General features: G+C 44.1%; 1 protein-coding gene across 1 annotated transcript in view; it reads right to left on the bottom strand.

Moving 5' to 3' along the window:
* NEK11 (NIMA related kinase 11) overlaps positions 1-16,733 on the bottom strand; it is a 205,745-nt gene that overhangs the window by 45,391 nt on the left and 143,621 nt on the right. Inside the window, exon 14 of the mRNA XM_084754389.1 lies at positions 10,250-10,310. Within this exon, the coding sequence (XP_084610515.1) occupies positions 10,250-10,310 (61 nt within the window). The remainder of the gene's footprint in view (positions 1-10,249; positions 10,311-16,733) is intronic.

The raw sequence follows: 16,733 nt of genomic DNA, 5'->3' as shown, positions 1-16,733 counted from the left end.
TCGTGTACTGATTTAAACAACTTCAGATCATCCGCAACAACCCTCCTCCAACAGCTGCCATGTGGGAGAAACACTACATCTGCCACTTGACTTCTGCCCTCTCTGGTGACAAGCCAAGAGCTTATTCTGAGAAGGCCCATGTGTCAGTAGGGGCCCACAAAAGCTGCTCCCCTCCACTGAGAGGATTAGCTGACTCAACCTTTGGGAAGATTTCTTTTTTTCTTGAGCTCTTTTCCTGTGATGATGACAAATTTAAGGTAGCAATAGAATTGCCTAAAATTGGCGAAGTGGGCTGCCGCCTGTCTTTGCTATGGCACTCCAGCACCCCAAGGAAGAAGTGCAATGCTCAGATCCACCTTCCGGTGGGTGGGGCTGGGTGTGCTACCTCAGCTGCAGGCAGCCTCCAATGGCAGTCCTTTCTGGAACAGCATACAGCTGCCTCACCAGAGCTGTGCCCTTCCAGGTGCCCCATGTTTAGTGACAGAGCATGGGAGAAGCAGAAAGCTGGCCCCGAGGGCTTGTGGGGGTTGTCGCACTGCTTAGCTTCCCCTCTGCCTCATCCTGTGTCCCTTGCTCTTGTGGCCCCCAAGGATCAAGGACACTTACACATAAATGCCCCCCCCACACACACACAGTCCATTTTGTGTCAGAGGCTCCTTCCTGCAGAAGCCAGCTCACTAAACATGGCAAGTCGGGTGAAGGGGGTGTGTGCTTGGGGAATAGAGACAGCTTCTTGAGAGTTTTTGAAAACATGGTAAAAGCAACAGTACAGATTATGACGCGTCCATTTCTACCACCCTGTACCATTCCAGCTCTTTCAGAGAAGGCTGTGTATAGAAGCCACCACATAAGAAAGTCGACAGCAGTAACTGTGTCAAAGTGAAGCCATTTTAGGAGATTGACGAGAAAAAGCCAACAGGAGGGAAGGGAAACTGCCTTCTACTAAGAGGGACCTGGGACACAAAAGATGAACGTGTGAGAGGGGTCAGAGGAACTGGGACTTGAGTCCTCACTCTGTGACTCAGTTTCCTCATCTATGCAAATAAAGCTACCTGTTAGGATTCTGATAAAAAATAAACCAAAGTCTCTCTGTGTGTACATGAGTGTTGGTAAAGGCCGAAGAAAAATTAATACTGTCTCCCTCATCCCTAGGGTACCCACCACCGGGATCATCTCAAAAACAAACAGCACCCCAGTGTCTATAGCAACATCCTGTTGTTGGAGGGAAAGTGGGTCAGCCTGGAAAAGCAAACTCCCGTCTTCTCTCACAGGGGCGATGGTAAGTAGCAGAAGACAGGAAATGTGTAAGCTGTCTAGTTTTTACATGGATGCTTCCTATCTCAAACTTTCAACTGGATCATATAGAAGATTACAACACTAGTTCAGGGCTTTGGGAATATTCATTTCCCTTTGAATATACTAGAAGTGACTTCTAAGTTAGAACAGCCTGTATCAATAAAAAGAGAAGAGAAAATACCTGATTTTGGATTGATGTGCTGTAATCAAATGTGGGTACCAGTCGGGGGGGATGAGGAAGGCGAACTGTAACCTCTCCATTAGATAACAGCTAGTGTGTGAGCGTTCCATGTTCTGCTCCACCAGTGTGGAGACGCTTAACTTTGGAAACAAACCCTGTTTTTCTGAAGCATTAATTTGGGTTAGATTGAAGACTGGCTAATAAAAAAAAATGTCATTATCTCCCTCTTAGTTGAAAAGAATCGCTCATGTCATTCATGTTCATCGAAGACAGGTTAGAAAACATAGAGAAAGCAAAAAGTTCAGGAAAAAAATAACACTTCGGTATTCCTAGGGTGTGCATGTGTGTGTCCACCTGTATCAAATGTAGTTTGCACACTTCATTGTTTTTCATGACAAATTTCTTGCCAATGAATACATGGCCACCACATTATTCTGCACAGAACTTTTGTTGAAGGTGAATTAGCCACAGTTGCTAAGCATCTACCGTGAGCCTAGTTCTCCACAATTTTATGTTATTATTTTACGTACAACTCAGATAATCTTAAGATCAATTTCTAAGCAAAGGTTTTCTGGGTCAAAAGCATTTACTTCCTTCAATTTAGCATAGTGAGTATATGAAAAGAAAACTATTTTTCTAGTTTGTGAATTTCAAAATTTGAATGTGAGGTATTTTTATTAAAACTTTGTCCACTTTACCAAAATGTGTTCTTTTGAAGGTCTGGCTTAGCAATGGCAGCATTGTCCATGCCTGGGTTTGAATCTTGGTGGTTTCCAAAGTGTGGTCTCTGGACTGAAATGACCAAGACTAAGCAGGAGTCTCCCGGGCTCCTACTGAGCTAGAACCTCTGGCGGGATGGGATGGGATGGCCACCTAGCGGGCTGATGCTCTCAGCAGTGTGGGAAGCACACCCGCACAGCCCATCCCCCTCTCACTGTGTGGTCCTTGCATCCTGTCTGGATGTACCAACACTTCTACCCATCTGGAAGCTCCCTGAAAACATGGACATTAGGCACAGCCTATGCGCTCAGATGTTCCCTGCAATTATTCTGTGCCAACAAAGTCTGAACGTGCTTCAAAAGTATGCGGTCTTTAGTTGAGTGCAGCTCTGCACACATTTCTGACTTGTGACACTAAGCAGTTTAGCACTGTGATGGTTAATCTCAAGTCGATATGACTGAGTTGAAAGAAAATAAGAGGATCAGTATCACACTCCTAGGTGTTGTCTGGCATCGCATTTTCAGAAAGGATTGGGTGTATGAGAGAACAAGGGCATCTAGGGAAGGCGGAAACACTCCCACTGACCATGAGCAGCACCGCCCAGTGAGTGGAAAGAGAGTGGAAGAGCCTCAGCCAGCACGCGTGGGCTGCACTCTTCCTGAGCCAGAGCGCCTATCGATGCTGCTGCCATCACACGTGCACACTCTTGCTTCTTTAGCCTTCTATGCAGATTCATACCAACAACGACCCAGCGTGCCTGCAGGCCTTCAGCTACACACTGGTGCTACGTCACTGCCCCACCCCCTTATTCTGAGGCTTCTGGTTTCTCAAACTGAGAAACTACTGGGTTCTCTGCGGATAGCCATTGTTGAACTATCCAGCTGCTAATCCTGTAAGCCAATTCAATGTACACACACACACACACACACACACACACACACACACTTGTTCCATTCCTTTAGAAGACCCTAAATGGTACTTTTAAATAACTGGATAATTTACTTTACTGACTGAACCCCATGTGTTCTCAGGCAAAAAGCAATTTGTCTGGCATCTCACCACTACTAGAAAGAGGAGTTTAGTATTCTCTCTTGAGAGCCAGTAGCTTCTGATGCTCAAATGGCCAGGTCAGCCTGCTGACTCAGGAGTGCCCCTTAGTAACCTCTACAGTGGGAGGCCCCTAGGCATTCCTGAATCACTGGGTCCCCATCCACATCCCCACCTCCTCTCCAAGGCCCTGTGGAAGTCCAGGCTCAGCTGAGCACTAAGCTGGGCAGACCCAGGGCCAGGCTTTGATTCTGCCCCGCAGGCACTCCATGCTGTGCATGCCCGGCCACTGCTGTGGTCCTCTAGGCTAGTGAGAACACACTGGGACACTCACTCCATTGTTTGGCAGTCTTACTGTGTGAAGCACCTGCTCCCTCTACAGTCCGAGGCACAGAAGGTGACTCGGAATCTACCTGGCATCATCTCTTCCTTAGTTCCTGCCAAAGGCAGAAGAGGACAAGCTGCCACAAAACACTGCAAGGTGTCTCTTAGTTTTCCTTCCTAAATTCGTTGGTATTTATAAGTTCTCTCTTGGCAATAACAAAAGTCTTTACTACAGCAAGTGGTTGACATTTTTGGCTTCATATTATTCCCTAACTATGGCTTTGGGAAAGAAGACATTAATTCTTTAGGGAAATAAAGAGAATTTAAGCCAGTAAGATGGCTGGCTCAAAGGATGAAGGCTCTTACTTGACACACAAGCCTGGGGACTCAAGTTTGATCGCCAGAACCTACACAAAGGTGAAAAGAAAAAGACCGTCTCCACAAAACTGTCCTCAGATCTCCATGTGTGCTCTGTGTTATGTGGCCCACCCCTACATGGACACACACACACACACACACACACACACACACACACGCACACACACTAGCAATAAATACAATAAAAGTTATCTATTAGATATTTCCCATCATAACCACAGGCTTGATGATTCTCTCAAGAGGGCCCAAAGAAGCACTGGCCAATCAGGACAAAGGCTGCCCGTGCCCTGCCTTTGAGCCATTGAGACTGTGACCTGGTTTCTTCCGTCACTCTGTGGCCTCACACTTACCATGATGAAGTTCACACCCATTTGCAGGGAAAATCAACACAGCATACACATCCCAAGTGAGAAAGTTTTGTTTTTTGAAGAGGAATTGTATTTGGGAAGATGGTCATTGCCCATAGTTAGCAGTGTCTCATTTTCTGATCTTTCCGTTCATCTGTTTTTCCTAATCCCACAGAGAGTCACTCCATCTCTAGGTCAAATACTGGACTTGCTTCTCTTCCTCCATGGGGGGAAAGGAGGACAACATGGGCCCCTGGGGTGCTTTCATTAGGATAATAATTTGTCCTCCATATATAAAGAAACACCAACCAGTGCTCCACATAAGAAAGAACCTACTAGGTGCTCTCTGGTGGTGTTAGAAGGTTTTTACTGGTTCCAAATTGCTCCAAATCCAATACATTCGACAATGCTTGAACCTGCTGGACCTCCCTGGTGTTGAGAAATAAGCAGAAATGCAATGCAGGCTCTGAGGAAACCCAATGACGTGTACACATGAGGAGATATTAGAAAAACAAGTCTATGGCTATACACCAGACTCATGTTTGAAGTCCTTGAGATGATTCTAACAATGCTCCAGTGTGGGACTCACCCATCTTACCTGCCTTTGGCACAGTAACCAAGAGCGACCTATTGAACCTGGCTGGGGTGCTGATGCTAAGTATGACAAGAACCACGTCAACTCACAGAACCTTCATCTTCTTAGTGATGAGCTTCCTATTCTCACACATCTAAATTTAAATTGTCTCTTGGATTCCAGTAACATTCTGATACATATTAGTGGCCACCGTGACCAACGTACTCTACTATTATGGCCAATAAGCTGTAGTAGTCAGAGCATGTGCTAACACACATGCACAACCATAATCACCATAAGCTAACACACATGCACAACCATAATCACCATAAGCTAACACACATGCACAAACACACACACCATAAGCTAACACACATGCACAAACACATACACCATAAGCTAGCACACATGCACAACCATAATCACCATAAGCTAACACACATGCACAAACACACACACCATAAGCTAACACACATGCACAAACACACACACCATAAGCTAACACACATGCACAAACACACACACCATAAGCTAACACACATGCACAAACACACACACCATAAGCTAACACACATGCACAAACACACACACCATAAGCTAACACACATGCACAACCATAATCACCATAAGCTAACACACATGTACAACCACACACACCATAAGCTAACACACACACTCACAACCACATAAGGGAGCTGCCACTGATAAGAAGTTGTGGGCAGCAAGCAGTTCAGCAGAGCATTTGTGGCCAACTCTGCAGTGCGCTATGACCACTCTGCAGATGACAGGGTGTTCTGATGGAAGAACACCCAGCTCTGATGAACTTAGTCTTGCAATTAGAGAATTTGAAGACAAACCATTAGACCTTCATGGTACATGTAATTTTTCATTGACAGTGTAGCTTTTAAAAGATGTTGGGTGATCTCTGTGAGTTTGAGGCTTGCCTGATCTACATAGCAAGTTCCAGGACAACCAGGGCTACAGACAGCGATCCTGTCTCAAACAAACAAACAAACATTTAAGTTTACTAGAATCTTAGTAATTAAGGTGTCCAAATGTCTTATTCCAGGCTTAAGAGCAGGTTAACTAGAGGAAAGAAACAAAATCAATCTCTACTTCCCAATGCTTTGATGATGGTGGTGGTGGTAGTGGTGGTGATGAAGATGATAACGATTTTAATTGCATATATTTATATAAATTACTGCAGCTATTATGAAGAACAGTATGGAAGTACTTCAGAAAAACTAAAACTGGTTATGATGCAGCTATTTCATCTCTGGGTGTACATCAAAGGAAATGCATATCAAAGGGATACCTGCCTGCTCATGTTTGTTCTGATGTTCATTTTAAAGTGACATGAGGCTGGAGAGACAGCTCAGTGGTTAGAGCACCAGCTACTCTTGCAGAGGACCAGGGTTTGACCCCCAGCACACACATGGCTGCTCTCAACAATCCCTAGCTCTAGAGGGGACCAGGGTTTGACCCCCAGCACACACACGGCTGCTCTCAGCCATTCCTAGCTCTAGCAGAGGACCAGGGTTTGACCCCCAGCACACACATGGCTGCCCTCAACCATCGCTAGCTCTAGCTCCAGGTGATCTGACACCCTCTTGTAGTCTCACTGGGCACCGGGCACACACACAACACACGGACATACATGCAGGCCAAACAGCCATGTACTTAATTAAACATTTTAAAGGTTGGCTTATATGAATTCATGTATATAGTACTTTTAAAAGTCAAAATTAACAATTGGAAATAAAAGTGAACAGTTTCCTAACTGACCGGTGAGTTCCATTCCCCCCAGTCAACTACATTTAATATCTTTACTTTTATTATTTGCTTACTTTTTTTTCTATATCATATGTTTATAAAACTGCACTTTAGTTTCCCATTTTGCACTATCCATGAGCCTTCCTCTCTCCATGGGGAATTTGAATTTTGCTTGTTTTTTCTTTCCTGTCTCTGTTTCTCCCTCCCTCTTTCTCCCCGTTCCCTTGTTTTTCTCCTCCACTCTCTTCATTCGCTCTCCTTCATCTGTCTTGCCAATACAGCTACACCACAACTTTTAAAATCATCACATCGTTAAATCAATGTGACCAAATAAATGTAAGAACACATGTACATAGATTTCCTTGCTATGTTTTCTTTTTTCCCCGAAGTTAGTAATTGCCTTGGTGTTTTTATATTGCTTTGCTTTCTGGTTGCTTCTCTCTAATCCATCCCTGAACTTTCCAAAGGAACGCTAATCCATCTCTGAGCTCTCACGGGAGCCGGGCTCGTGAGTCATCATTAGCTCCATGTCTCTCTGGGATGTGCACATTCGGCCTTGAAGCGCTCTGGGCCAGCCCAGTTTGAACGGGCTGTCCTCCAGACCTGCTGTTGAACCATCACCCAGAGCCCTTCATTTGCTATCACTCCCTGGAGCCCTGTCTTCTTTTGTGTTGAATCCCCACCACCTGCACCTCCATCTTACTCCTTTTTGATGGACAGCTTTATTTTTATGTAGCATAATATCAAGGAGCTTCCTAAGAAAAGTCATGACACATAGGTATTTTTGAGACTTTTTGAAGTGGTGTGTTTGCAACTGGCTCTAGGCCAGCAGTGGTGGCGCACGCCTTTAATCCCAGCACTCGGGAGGCAGAGGCAGGTGCATCTCTGTGAGTTCAAGGCCAGCCTGGTCTACAAAGCAAGTCCAGAACAGCCAAGGCTACACAGAGAAACACTGGTAGTTTGGATAGATTTAAATGTGTGTGTACACACACACACACACACACACACACACACACACACACACACACCTGACTAGTGGTTAAGAAGATACAAATTCTAGGTTCAAATTTTATTACCTTCTAGCCTCTGTATTATTGTAAAGATAAAGAAAACATTATTTTTCCTGATATTTTATACATGTTCTCTATAAATTTGTATAAATATTCTTTAGACCTATTAATTTCTTCTTTTCCCAAAATTTCTTTATTTGGATTTTAAATCACCTAGGTGGATATTTTTATCATTGTTTACTTTAGTCTGGAAATTGTTCTTAATTCTACTGAATTTTCCTTCCTGCTTCTGAATTATGGTTTTAATAGGATTTTATTATTTTATGGCTAGTCCTTTTTGTTTGTTTCGGTAAGATTCCCTAGCATCTTTTAAGAACTTAGTGATGGGGTAATTTCCCTTCCTCCTTATGTTGTTCATTTCCTGAAGCTTTCGTGTGTCTGCGTCTTGACTTTTCTCCTGTTAGATTCCTCATATGTAATGGCTCCATCCAGCTGTATGTTCACATCGAAGTGTTAAACACCACAAGCCATGCTAAGCTCTGCTGTAACTCTGGGATTGTCAACTGGCAGGCCTACCCTTAGCCACTCTGTTGGGAAGATACCCACACTCCCAGCAGTCTTAGTCTGGTAAGTGTTCGCAGAGCAGTGTGCTCTCAGTGGATCCACGCCTCTCTTCCTGCTCTCAGTGGATCCATGGGGTTTTTATCAACCGACATTGAGACTCTCACTTTTTCTGTCTTCATCACATCAGTGATGTGGGTAAAAGCTGCATGTTTGGGGTCTCTAAACCTAGAACCTCTATCATTTAATGTCTCCAACAGATTCTAGTGCTTTGTGTCCTACTGTGCAGGGGGTTCACACCAATGTTAATTAGGAAGAAAGGGAGCTGGAGCCTATTGTTCCTTGTTCACACTGTCCACCAATCCTCCTCTCCACCCACATCCTGCTCCCAGAGTAACTGAGACTAAAATCCTGAGTCTCTTGGGGTTCTGTGGGACCAGTTGGCTTGCTTCTCCACACTAAATGGGTGTCCCCTCCTGAGGGTTCTGTGGGACCAGTTGGCTTGCTTCTCCACACTAACTGTGTGTCCCCTCCCTTCCAACACACATCTTCAGAACTCGGCTTTCAGAGTTCCTTGTTTCCTAAGTTAGTCACCATCCACCCATTTGTTTTCTGACTTCTCCAATCCCCCTGACCCTTTCTTACACTTCTTTCTCTCCTGTAGGTTGATTGATGTCACTTTATCCCTTGACTGTCACTTTAGTAGGGTCCCAGGCAGAGATCAATGTGTGTTTGTCTTACACACACCCCATGCTCATTTCTATAAAATTATACAACCTAGAAGGGAGCTTAGATGCCACCTAACACAATCTAGCATACTTTTTTTTTAAAGAGAAGTCTGTATTTTTCAAGACACAATTTCAGGTAGAAAAGCCAATTTGTAAAACAGACAAGAGTACAACTATTTTGGTTGTAGCTGGCAAACCAACAAAGTTTGCATCTGACTGCTAAAAAATAATTTAAGATGTTTGCCAGGGACTTCGTCTTCACCAGACCCAGTATGAACCTTTGGAAAAACAGGAGAAATGCATCTTCCAAACCACACTGCCTTAGACGCCTACTTTGAAGATTTCTCATCTAACTGACATACAGAAAGGGAAAGTGGCTTGGCCAAAGGAAGCCTTCCCAGTCCTCTGGGGCATCCCCAGGAGTGAGATGCCCTTACAAGGACCACGGTACGCAGGGGATCAGATCACAGGGCGAAGGCCAGGAGGAAAACGGCAGCGATGCTGAAGTGAACCCATGGCTTTGTGTATGGAGACGTGGCAAACGCTAGGAAAAGGCTGCGCGCTGTGTAGAAAGCTCCTGACAAACAGTGAAGACTGTGTCCTCCGCATACAACAGCCATCGCTGATCTTTACAGTCTAGCCATCTCTTTTGAAGAGGCTGCTTTTGTTTTTTTATAATTAAAATTTCTAAAACAGTCACTCAAAATGTAAAAGAAAAAAAAACCCTCAGTCATTTTCATCGAGGGTCTTTAAGAACTCTGTGTGAAAAATCTATTGTCTAATGCTGAAAGTTATCACAGCTGGGCTTTCGGATTAAAAAAAAAAAATAGAAGAAGCCAAAAAATAGGGTTTTATCCTTGAAGCACAGCCATCCCATTTACTGAGACTGACAACACTAAAGACACTTCAAGCTTTGTTTTTCAGACCAAATCTCCTCCAATAACTGACTGCCCTTCAGAGTGACAGTCCTTTCAGCTTCACTGAATGCAATCTGCTTTGGTAGGACCAGTTGGCCAGGGAGGATTCTTTTTCTAGGGACTCTAAATCTATTATGCACCGCCCAAAAGGGAGTCAAAAAGGACTACCAAATGCCATGCACTTCATCCTTGAAGCCTGGAAGCCACTGGTAATAATAAGGGTTTCTTCCTCCAATTTCCTAGCTGTTGCGTCAGATCTTTTACTCTCGGTTGCCCCCACCTCCTCCTCTGTAAGATGCAGAATTTGATCAGGATATAGCTTTCTACTTCTTGGGTCGTCTAATAGAAACAGCAAAGATCACTACAGTTTGGAACCTGAAGAAGCTGACTTACCTAGGGAGGTGCAACACAGGACGTTTTCCAAACAACCCACCAGTGCTTCAATGTCACTGTCCTGTAGGGCAAGAAGAATATTTAATGACAGAAACATGTTTGTGGTACATCTAGACACAAGGCATACACAGAGTTGGTGGCAGAATTATTTTACAATGTGGATATATATAAGCCATCAGTATGTCTATGTATACCTACACCTCTGTATCTGTATAAAAGGCATGTATACCAATCTGTAGAGTCTCTGATCTTACTCTCTGAGAGGGAGGGCACATGCAATGGGCCTCAGTGTGTTTGATTTGGGGGTACAAGGCAAGTGCTCTGCATTGAGTTCATCCCCAACCCTTACAAGTGGTTCCAACCAAGAGGCTGGTGCATGAGAACTCGGATTTCATCTTTTGTGTGTGTGTGTGTGTGTGTGTATGTGTGTGTGTGTGTGTGCGCGCGCTTTCCAAATTTTCCATAAAAATAAAATGTTATTTCAATTCTCAAATACGCTAAATGCTATAAAATAAAAACCAAGATTGTATTAACCAATAGTATAGTAGGAATAAAGGGAAGATATTTTTCTACACCTTTGGAAATCTGTGACCTTCAAGGAAATATAAATCAAATCCTTCTCCTCCTCATTACCTCAGTACTCAAGGAAGGCCAGCAATCTCCTATGAGGGCTGGGGAATTTCAGGGCCATAGTAGATAACAAATATTGTCTTTGATGCAAAATAAATATGTTCTCCACCCGGCAGGCTGCAAATAATCCAAAATAGCACCCTAACAATCTGGGGAAACGGAGCCTCTTAATTACTTTCAGGTTCGTGGCTACATTGAGGGAGATTAATCCTTTATGGATCACCTGCTCCCTTTTAAGTCAAGCAAACATTTCACACTGCAGCAACTGTCTGTGGGTCCTAGGAAAAGCCATGAGAGTGTGCTGGGCTACGCTAACAAACTCCAAAGGATGCTGGGTTTCACTTTATAACAGTCTCTGGAGTGTGAACAGCTACTTTTCATGCACAGTGTAAAACTCAGCATCGTCTCCTGCTCAGAATATATAGAAAAGGTAATGGTAAGGAGAGCTTGCCTGCTTAGTGCTAGTCAGTGAAGGTAAATGCCAAACAAAGATCCTCGGTGACTGAACAGGAATAGGAAAGTAGGAACAAGGTATCGAAATCAAAGGAGGGCAAACAGGCCCTTCCTTCTATGATCTTAAGGGACAACCTTAAGTCATAGGCTCTCCAGGGAGACATCCTCCATTAGAGGACGCACCATCTGAATATGCTGCTGCTGACACCAACCAAGGGTGTGCAGAGTCTAAGCGTGGTTCCTCTACCAGCTTTCTGGGCCCTGGCCAGGGGCTTGACTTCCCAGCCCTTAGCTTATTTGTTTTAAATATATATATATGAGAGTTTTGCATACAGTATCTATATCTGTGCACTCATGTGCCTGGTGCCTACAGAGGCCAGCAGAGGGCATTGGATCCAGAGTCTGGAGTTTGTGGGTGCTAGACTTGGGTCATTTAAAAGAGCAACCGGTGCTTCTAACCACTGAACCATCTCTCCAGACCCACTGTTCTTAGTTTTTGCATCTGTGGAAATTAGAGGTTTCCATGGTTCACCTGGGATGCTTTAAAACAAAACAAAACAAAACCCATGGGAATGAAAAGTCATAAATTTGGAGGCCAGGAAATTCATGACCACAACACTGGTAGATCTGGTCGCTACAGTGCTCCCATTTTCTCGTTCTCAGACACCTTGTGTGTTCACATGAAAGGAGAGAGCTTACCTTGGGTCTACTTTATACGGCCACAATCCATTTATGAGGGCTATGTCATAAGAGAACCCTCATAACACAACCAACCCCTAAGGCCAATACCTGAAACCATCTCTTTGATGATTATTTCTGAGGGAGACCCAAACACACCAACCACAGCGTGGACCAGCAGATAGTCAAGGCGCCTCCCAGCTCTAAGCCCCTGGCCTTCTGCTTACAGATGGACAGCGAGGATAACAGGCCATTTTACAAACATGGTTCCGAGAGCCCCTTCCATCCCATTCCTCACATCCACAGGTTGGGACTCTTTGCCTGTCTCGGGATCTGAACTGGCGGCCCTGCCCCTTGCTTCTCCCCATAGCAAATGACAGAAGTGGTGATGGATTTAGGACTAGACCTTACGAAACCATACTGCCCTGATTTTTTTTATTTCATAGGAAGAAGCCAGAAACCATGCTCTCCTATTGGAGAGATTGCATGGCATTAGAAGTCATAGGAGGAAACCATGGCCCTACCCAGCAGCATTAACCAACAGCAAGAAGTGTAAGTCACGCTATCTTGGACAAGCTAAGCTCCCCGCTGGCTGCAACAACACAAGTGACTGAACACTAACTAGCACACACAGAACGATTCAGTGAGCACAGAAAAGTAAAAAAATAAAATAAAATCTGCCGGGCTAGCTCAGCTGGTAAAGTACTTGCTGTATACATCCAAGGATCTGAGTTCAGAGCCCCAGCATCCACACAGAAAAGCCAGGAGAGCTGTCGCCTGTAATCTCAGCGCTGGAGGCAGGGACAAGAGGATACCTGGGGCTGCTGTCCATCCAATCTAACTGGACTAGTGAGCTCCAGGAGCAGGAAGAGTCTGTCTCAAAAATGAACAAACAAAAAACCAAACAACAACTAGAATGAGGTAGAAAAATATGAGGAAGATGACAGATGTCAACATCTAGCCTCCACAAGCATGTGTACACACATATACATACACACACACACACACACACTCACACACACACACTCAGGGAGAGGGGAAGGAAAGAGGAGAGAATCTTGAAAAAGATTAAGTCATTGTTTCAGTTCACTACTTTTTGTTGCTAGTTTACACAGAAAGGCTCATTGACATGCTAAACAATTGAGATTAGCTGGCCACGTGTTTTACCTTTTTAGGTCTCTGACCTTATCACAAGCCCTGGCTCATGTGAACTACCGACTGCACATCTGTGCACTGCACTTCTCTTTCAGCTTCTGTGATGCACAAGGAAGTGAGTAGCATCAATTCCACGGATATCCTTCTATTTCCAGTTAGACAGGAGGGCTCCCTGCCACTCAAACTCTACTGTTGCTGGGTAACAACATATTGAACCCATTCAGTGTGGCTCTTACGTACATGTGTTCGGGACTTATCACTTGGGCTTAGATAATCTGTCAGGGTGCTCGTCCCTGGAGAAGACCGATTTCTCCTTTCAGCAGCCATTGATTGTATTTCTGACTTATAGAAGAGTTTCAAAGTCTGCATGGAAACACCCATGTGTCCTTCATCCCAGTGTCAATATTTTCTTATGTGTACTCTATCATTCTCCCTGCTGTGTGTTCACAATGACACTCTCAACCTCAGCACCATTGATATTTGGGACTAGATAATTATAATACATTGCATATGATGCTCAGCAACACGTGTGGTCTCAAACCAATAAATGTCAGGAGGACTCTGCCATAAAACTACCTCCTCAACCCAAGTAGTGAAGACCCAAAATAACACGAGACACTGGGAAACTTCTCCCAAGGGGGTCAAATCTGTCCTGGTTGAAGTCTATCAATCAATCAATTAACCAACCAACCATGCATTCCATTGATCTACCTATCATCTATGGTTTTATTTTTCCCTGCTGGCCAAATCTTTAAGTAATTTGAGGACCAGCTAAAAGTGCAGCACTATCCTCCAAGTCAAACAGCCACTGTCTTCATGCAGGCTTGCTCGCTAAACATCATCACAGTTGGATTTCTCTACTGTTCACACATCCCTCACAAAAGTGGGGAGGGTCAGGGCATCCTCACCAGAGTAAACTGTCCCATTCAGGTTTCTGCTGCTGTTATAAATGAAGAGCAAGGGAGAAAAGAGTTTATTTTCACTTACAATTTATAGATCACCATTGAAGCCGGGGAAGAAACCTGGAGGCAGGAACCGAAGCAGAACCACTTAAGAACTCTGCTTATCAGCTCACTCCCCATTGCCTGCTCAGCTTGCTTAATTATACCACCCTAGCCCACCTGCCTAGGGGCATCGCTGCCATAGTGGGCGGGGCCTTCCCACATCAATCATTACTACTACTACTACTACTACTACTACTACTACTACTACTACTACCAATAATAATAATAATAATAATAATTGTCCCACAGACTTGGCTGGAGGCAATCTGGTGGTGGCACTCCCTCAATTAAGTTCCCTTCTTTCCACATAAATCTACTTTGCATCAATTTGACAAAAGGTTACTTAGCACACCAACCACTTCTCCCTGCAGTTCTGCCCTGAATGAATGTGGTGTTGGGGTCTTGAGGCAGCTCTGGAGTGTACAGGCTGGGGTGAGTAGGGGGAGGGGCTCCACTTATGCAGCCATGAGGACGCCATCACCTGTGCTGCTGTTGACCTTTGATTACAGCTGCTTTCTGGACACTCACGCTCCCGCCCCAAACGACTCCTCACCCATGCTCTGTAAGCTCAGTAAACCTACTGGTTCCCCAAGGGTAGATTTGGGGGAACCAAACTTCGGTTTGTCATTGGGGCCTTAGAAGAAGGGGGCACCTAGACCCCCACAAGAAGTCGCATAGCACAAGTATACTTTTTATAGTGTACTTTTTTATAGTCAAACTTGCTTTATTTTGAAAAAGAGACAGTTCACAAGATCAGCACTCACATTTTTGTAATAAATAAGACTTAGGGAAAAGCAAACAGCCCATTCCTACAGTTCTAGAAATCACCATGTATTTGAACGTAACTGGTTCTGGGAGAAGCACAGGGACGCGATTGGAAAGGCTCCCTGTGGGCATTTCCTGATGCTCTTCTGTGCACCGTGGGCACACAAGCAGAGACACGGTCACAGGAAACATCCGTCTGGCTCATACACTGTGGAGACTGGCAGCTGACGAAGATGTTTGCATTTCCTCACTGTCTCACAGTCTATTGGATTTTGGTGAATTTAAGTGACCAAAGAGAACAACTGCATCTCAGTAGATGATAAGTTATAATGCACTAGCCCTTAGTCACACTGGCCAAGTGCTTGCAAGCCAATTTTTTTTAATGTTCTAGAAAGAGCAAAAGCGACTCCTTTTAAAATGAATTTATATGCTCTTCAAGCCTGCATTTCCAGAGCCACTGACCTCTCCACAAACCGGAAGTGCCTTCGAGGTGTGAAGAACACCCCCAAAGTTCAGTTCTGAAAAACGGTCCCATGCGTTCAAATTCAAAATCAAATGCACAGATTGTTTGGGTTTTTTTTTTCAAGAATGAATGCCACTTAGCCCCTGAGTCAGATGGCCCAGGGGTGCAGGGGGTCCAGTCAGGCCATATAATGCACATGATGGCACTCAGTTTCTGCCCTGTGACCATGGGAAAAATCTTCCCATATTCTCTAAAATCCCATTAAAATCATTTATTTTTTTTAAACTGGAAAATGTAGAAAAGTATCAAAAATATATATTACTCCAAGTGCCCCAGATCTTTTCTATATAGCGTTGTCCTTTAGAAGATTCATTACATGTACTTACCTTTCAGATACTATATATTATACATTATATAGTATACTGTATACTGTATACTATATAGTATACACATATACTATAATGGCATGTGTGTATCCATAGAAACATGAGTTGTGTTTGGGATTTTATACTACACTATTAAAAAATTAACAGTTGAGCCAATTTGCGTTGTGAAATGATGTCACGTGTATTTACCCACACACCCCTATCACTTGGGTGCCTATGTTGTTATCATTTACTTATTGCATGTTAAATAATAGTGTGATGCTTTCATCCCAGATCTCTACTTCATGTTCATTACTTCCGTTAGCCCCTGGAAGTCCTAGGTCAAGGAGAATGTTTAGCACACCCCTAGCTTTACTCTTGCCTTCTATCCACCCTCTCACATACGCCAAACGGCGTGTTTTCTCACAGTAAGCTGCAATGCTGCCATACTTTTCACATTGTATTTTCTACCTCAACCTACTTCCTCTTAAGATACAAGACTCCATATTTCAGTCCATGGTCTCTACTCCCCATGCTCTGCCCACTTTGGTCCTGTCTTTTGTTGTGTGATTGTTTTATTTTAATACACCAAGACTCCTCCCACGGGAGAACCTCATCCTTGGCTGAGGATGCTCCTGTCTCACATGTTTGTGATCATCTTTCTGATCTTGACTTCACGCCACCTGCTCAGAGGTCCCCTTGACATTCATCCTCATTCGATTTCCATTGCTGCTGAGGCCTCGCTCCACCATGTTTCTCTCCTTCAATGCAGTTCCTCACTCTGAAGCCCATGCTTTGCTATAATGAGCATGTGTGTGTGTGTGTGTGTGTGTGTGTGTGTGTGTGTGTGTGAGTATGTGTATATGTGTGTGTGTGTGTGCCCTGACTATGCTTATTCCATCAATGTTAGCTCAGAGCTGTGCACATGGAGTAACAGATAAATATTTTTAAGCCAATAAAAAGAAAGTATA

Source organism: Acomys minous (genome assembly GCF_964271855.1).
Source record: "Acomys minous genome assembly, chromosome: 13".
In the NCBI taxonomy this organism is placed as follows: domain Eukaryota; kingdom Metazoa; phylum Chordata; class Mammalia; order Rodentia; family Muridae; genus Acomys; species Acomys minous.
This window is presented reverse-complemented; position numbering and strand designations above follow the sequence as displayed.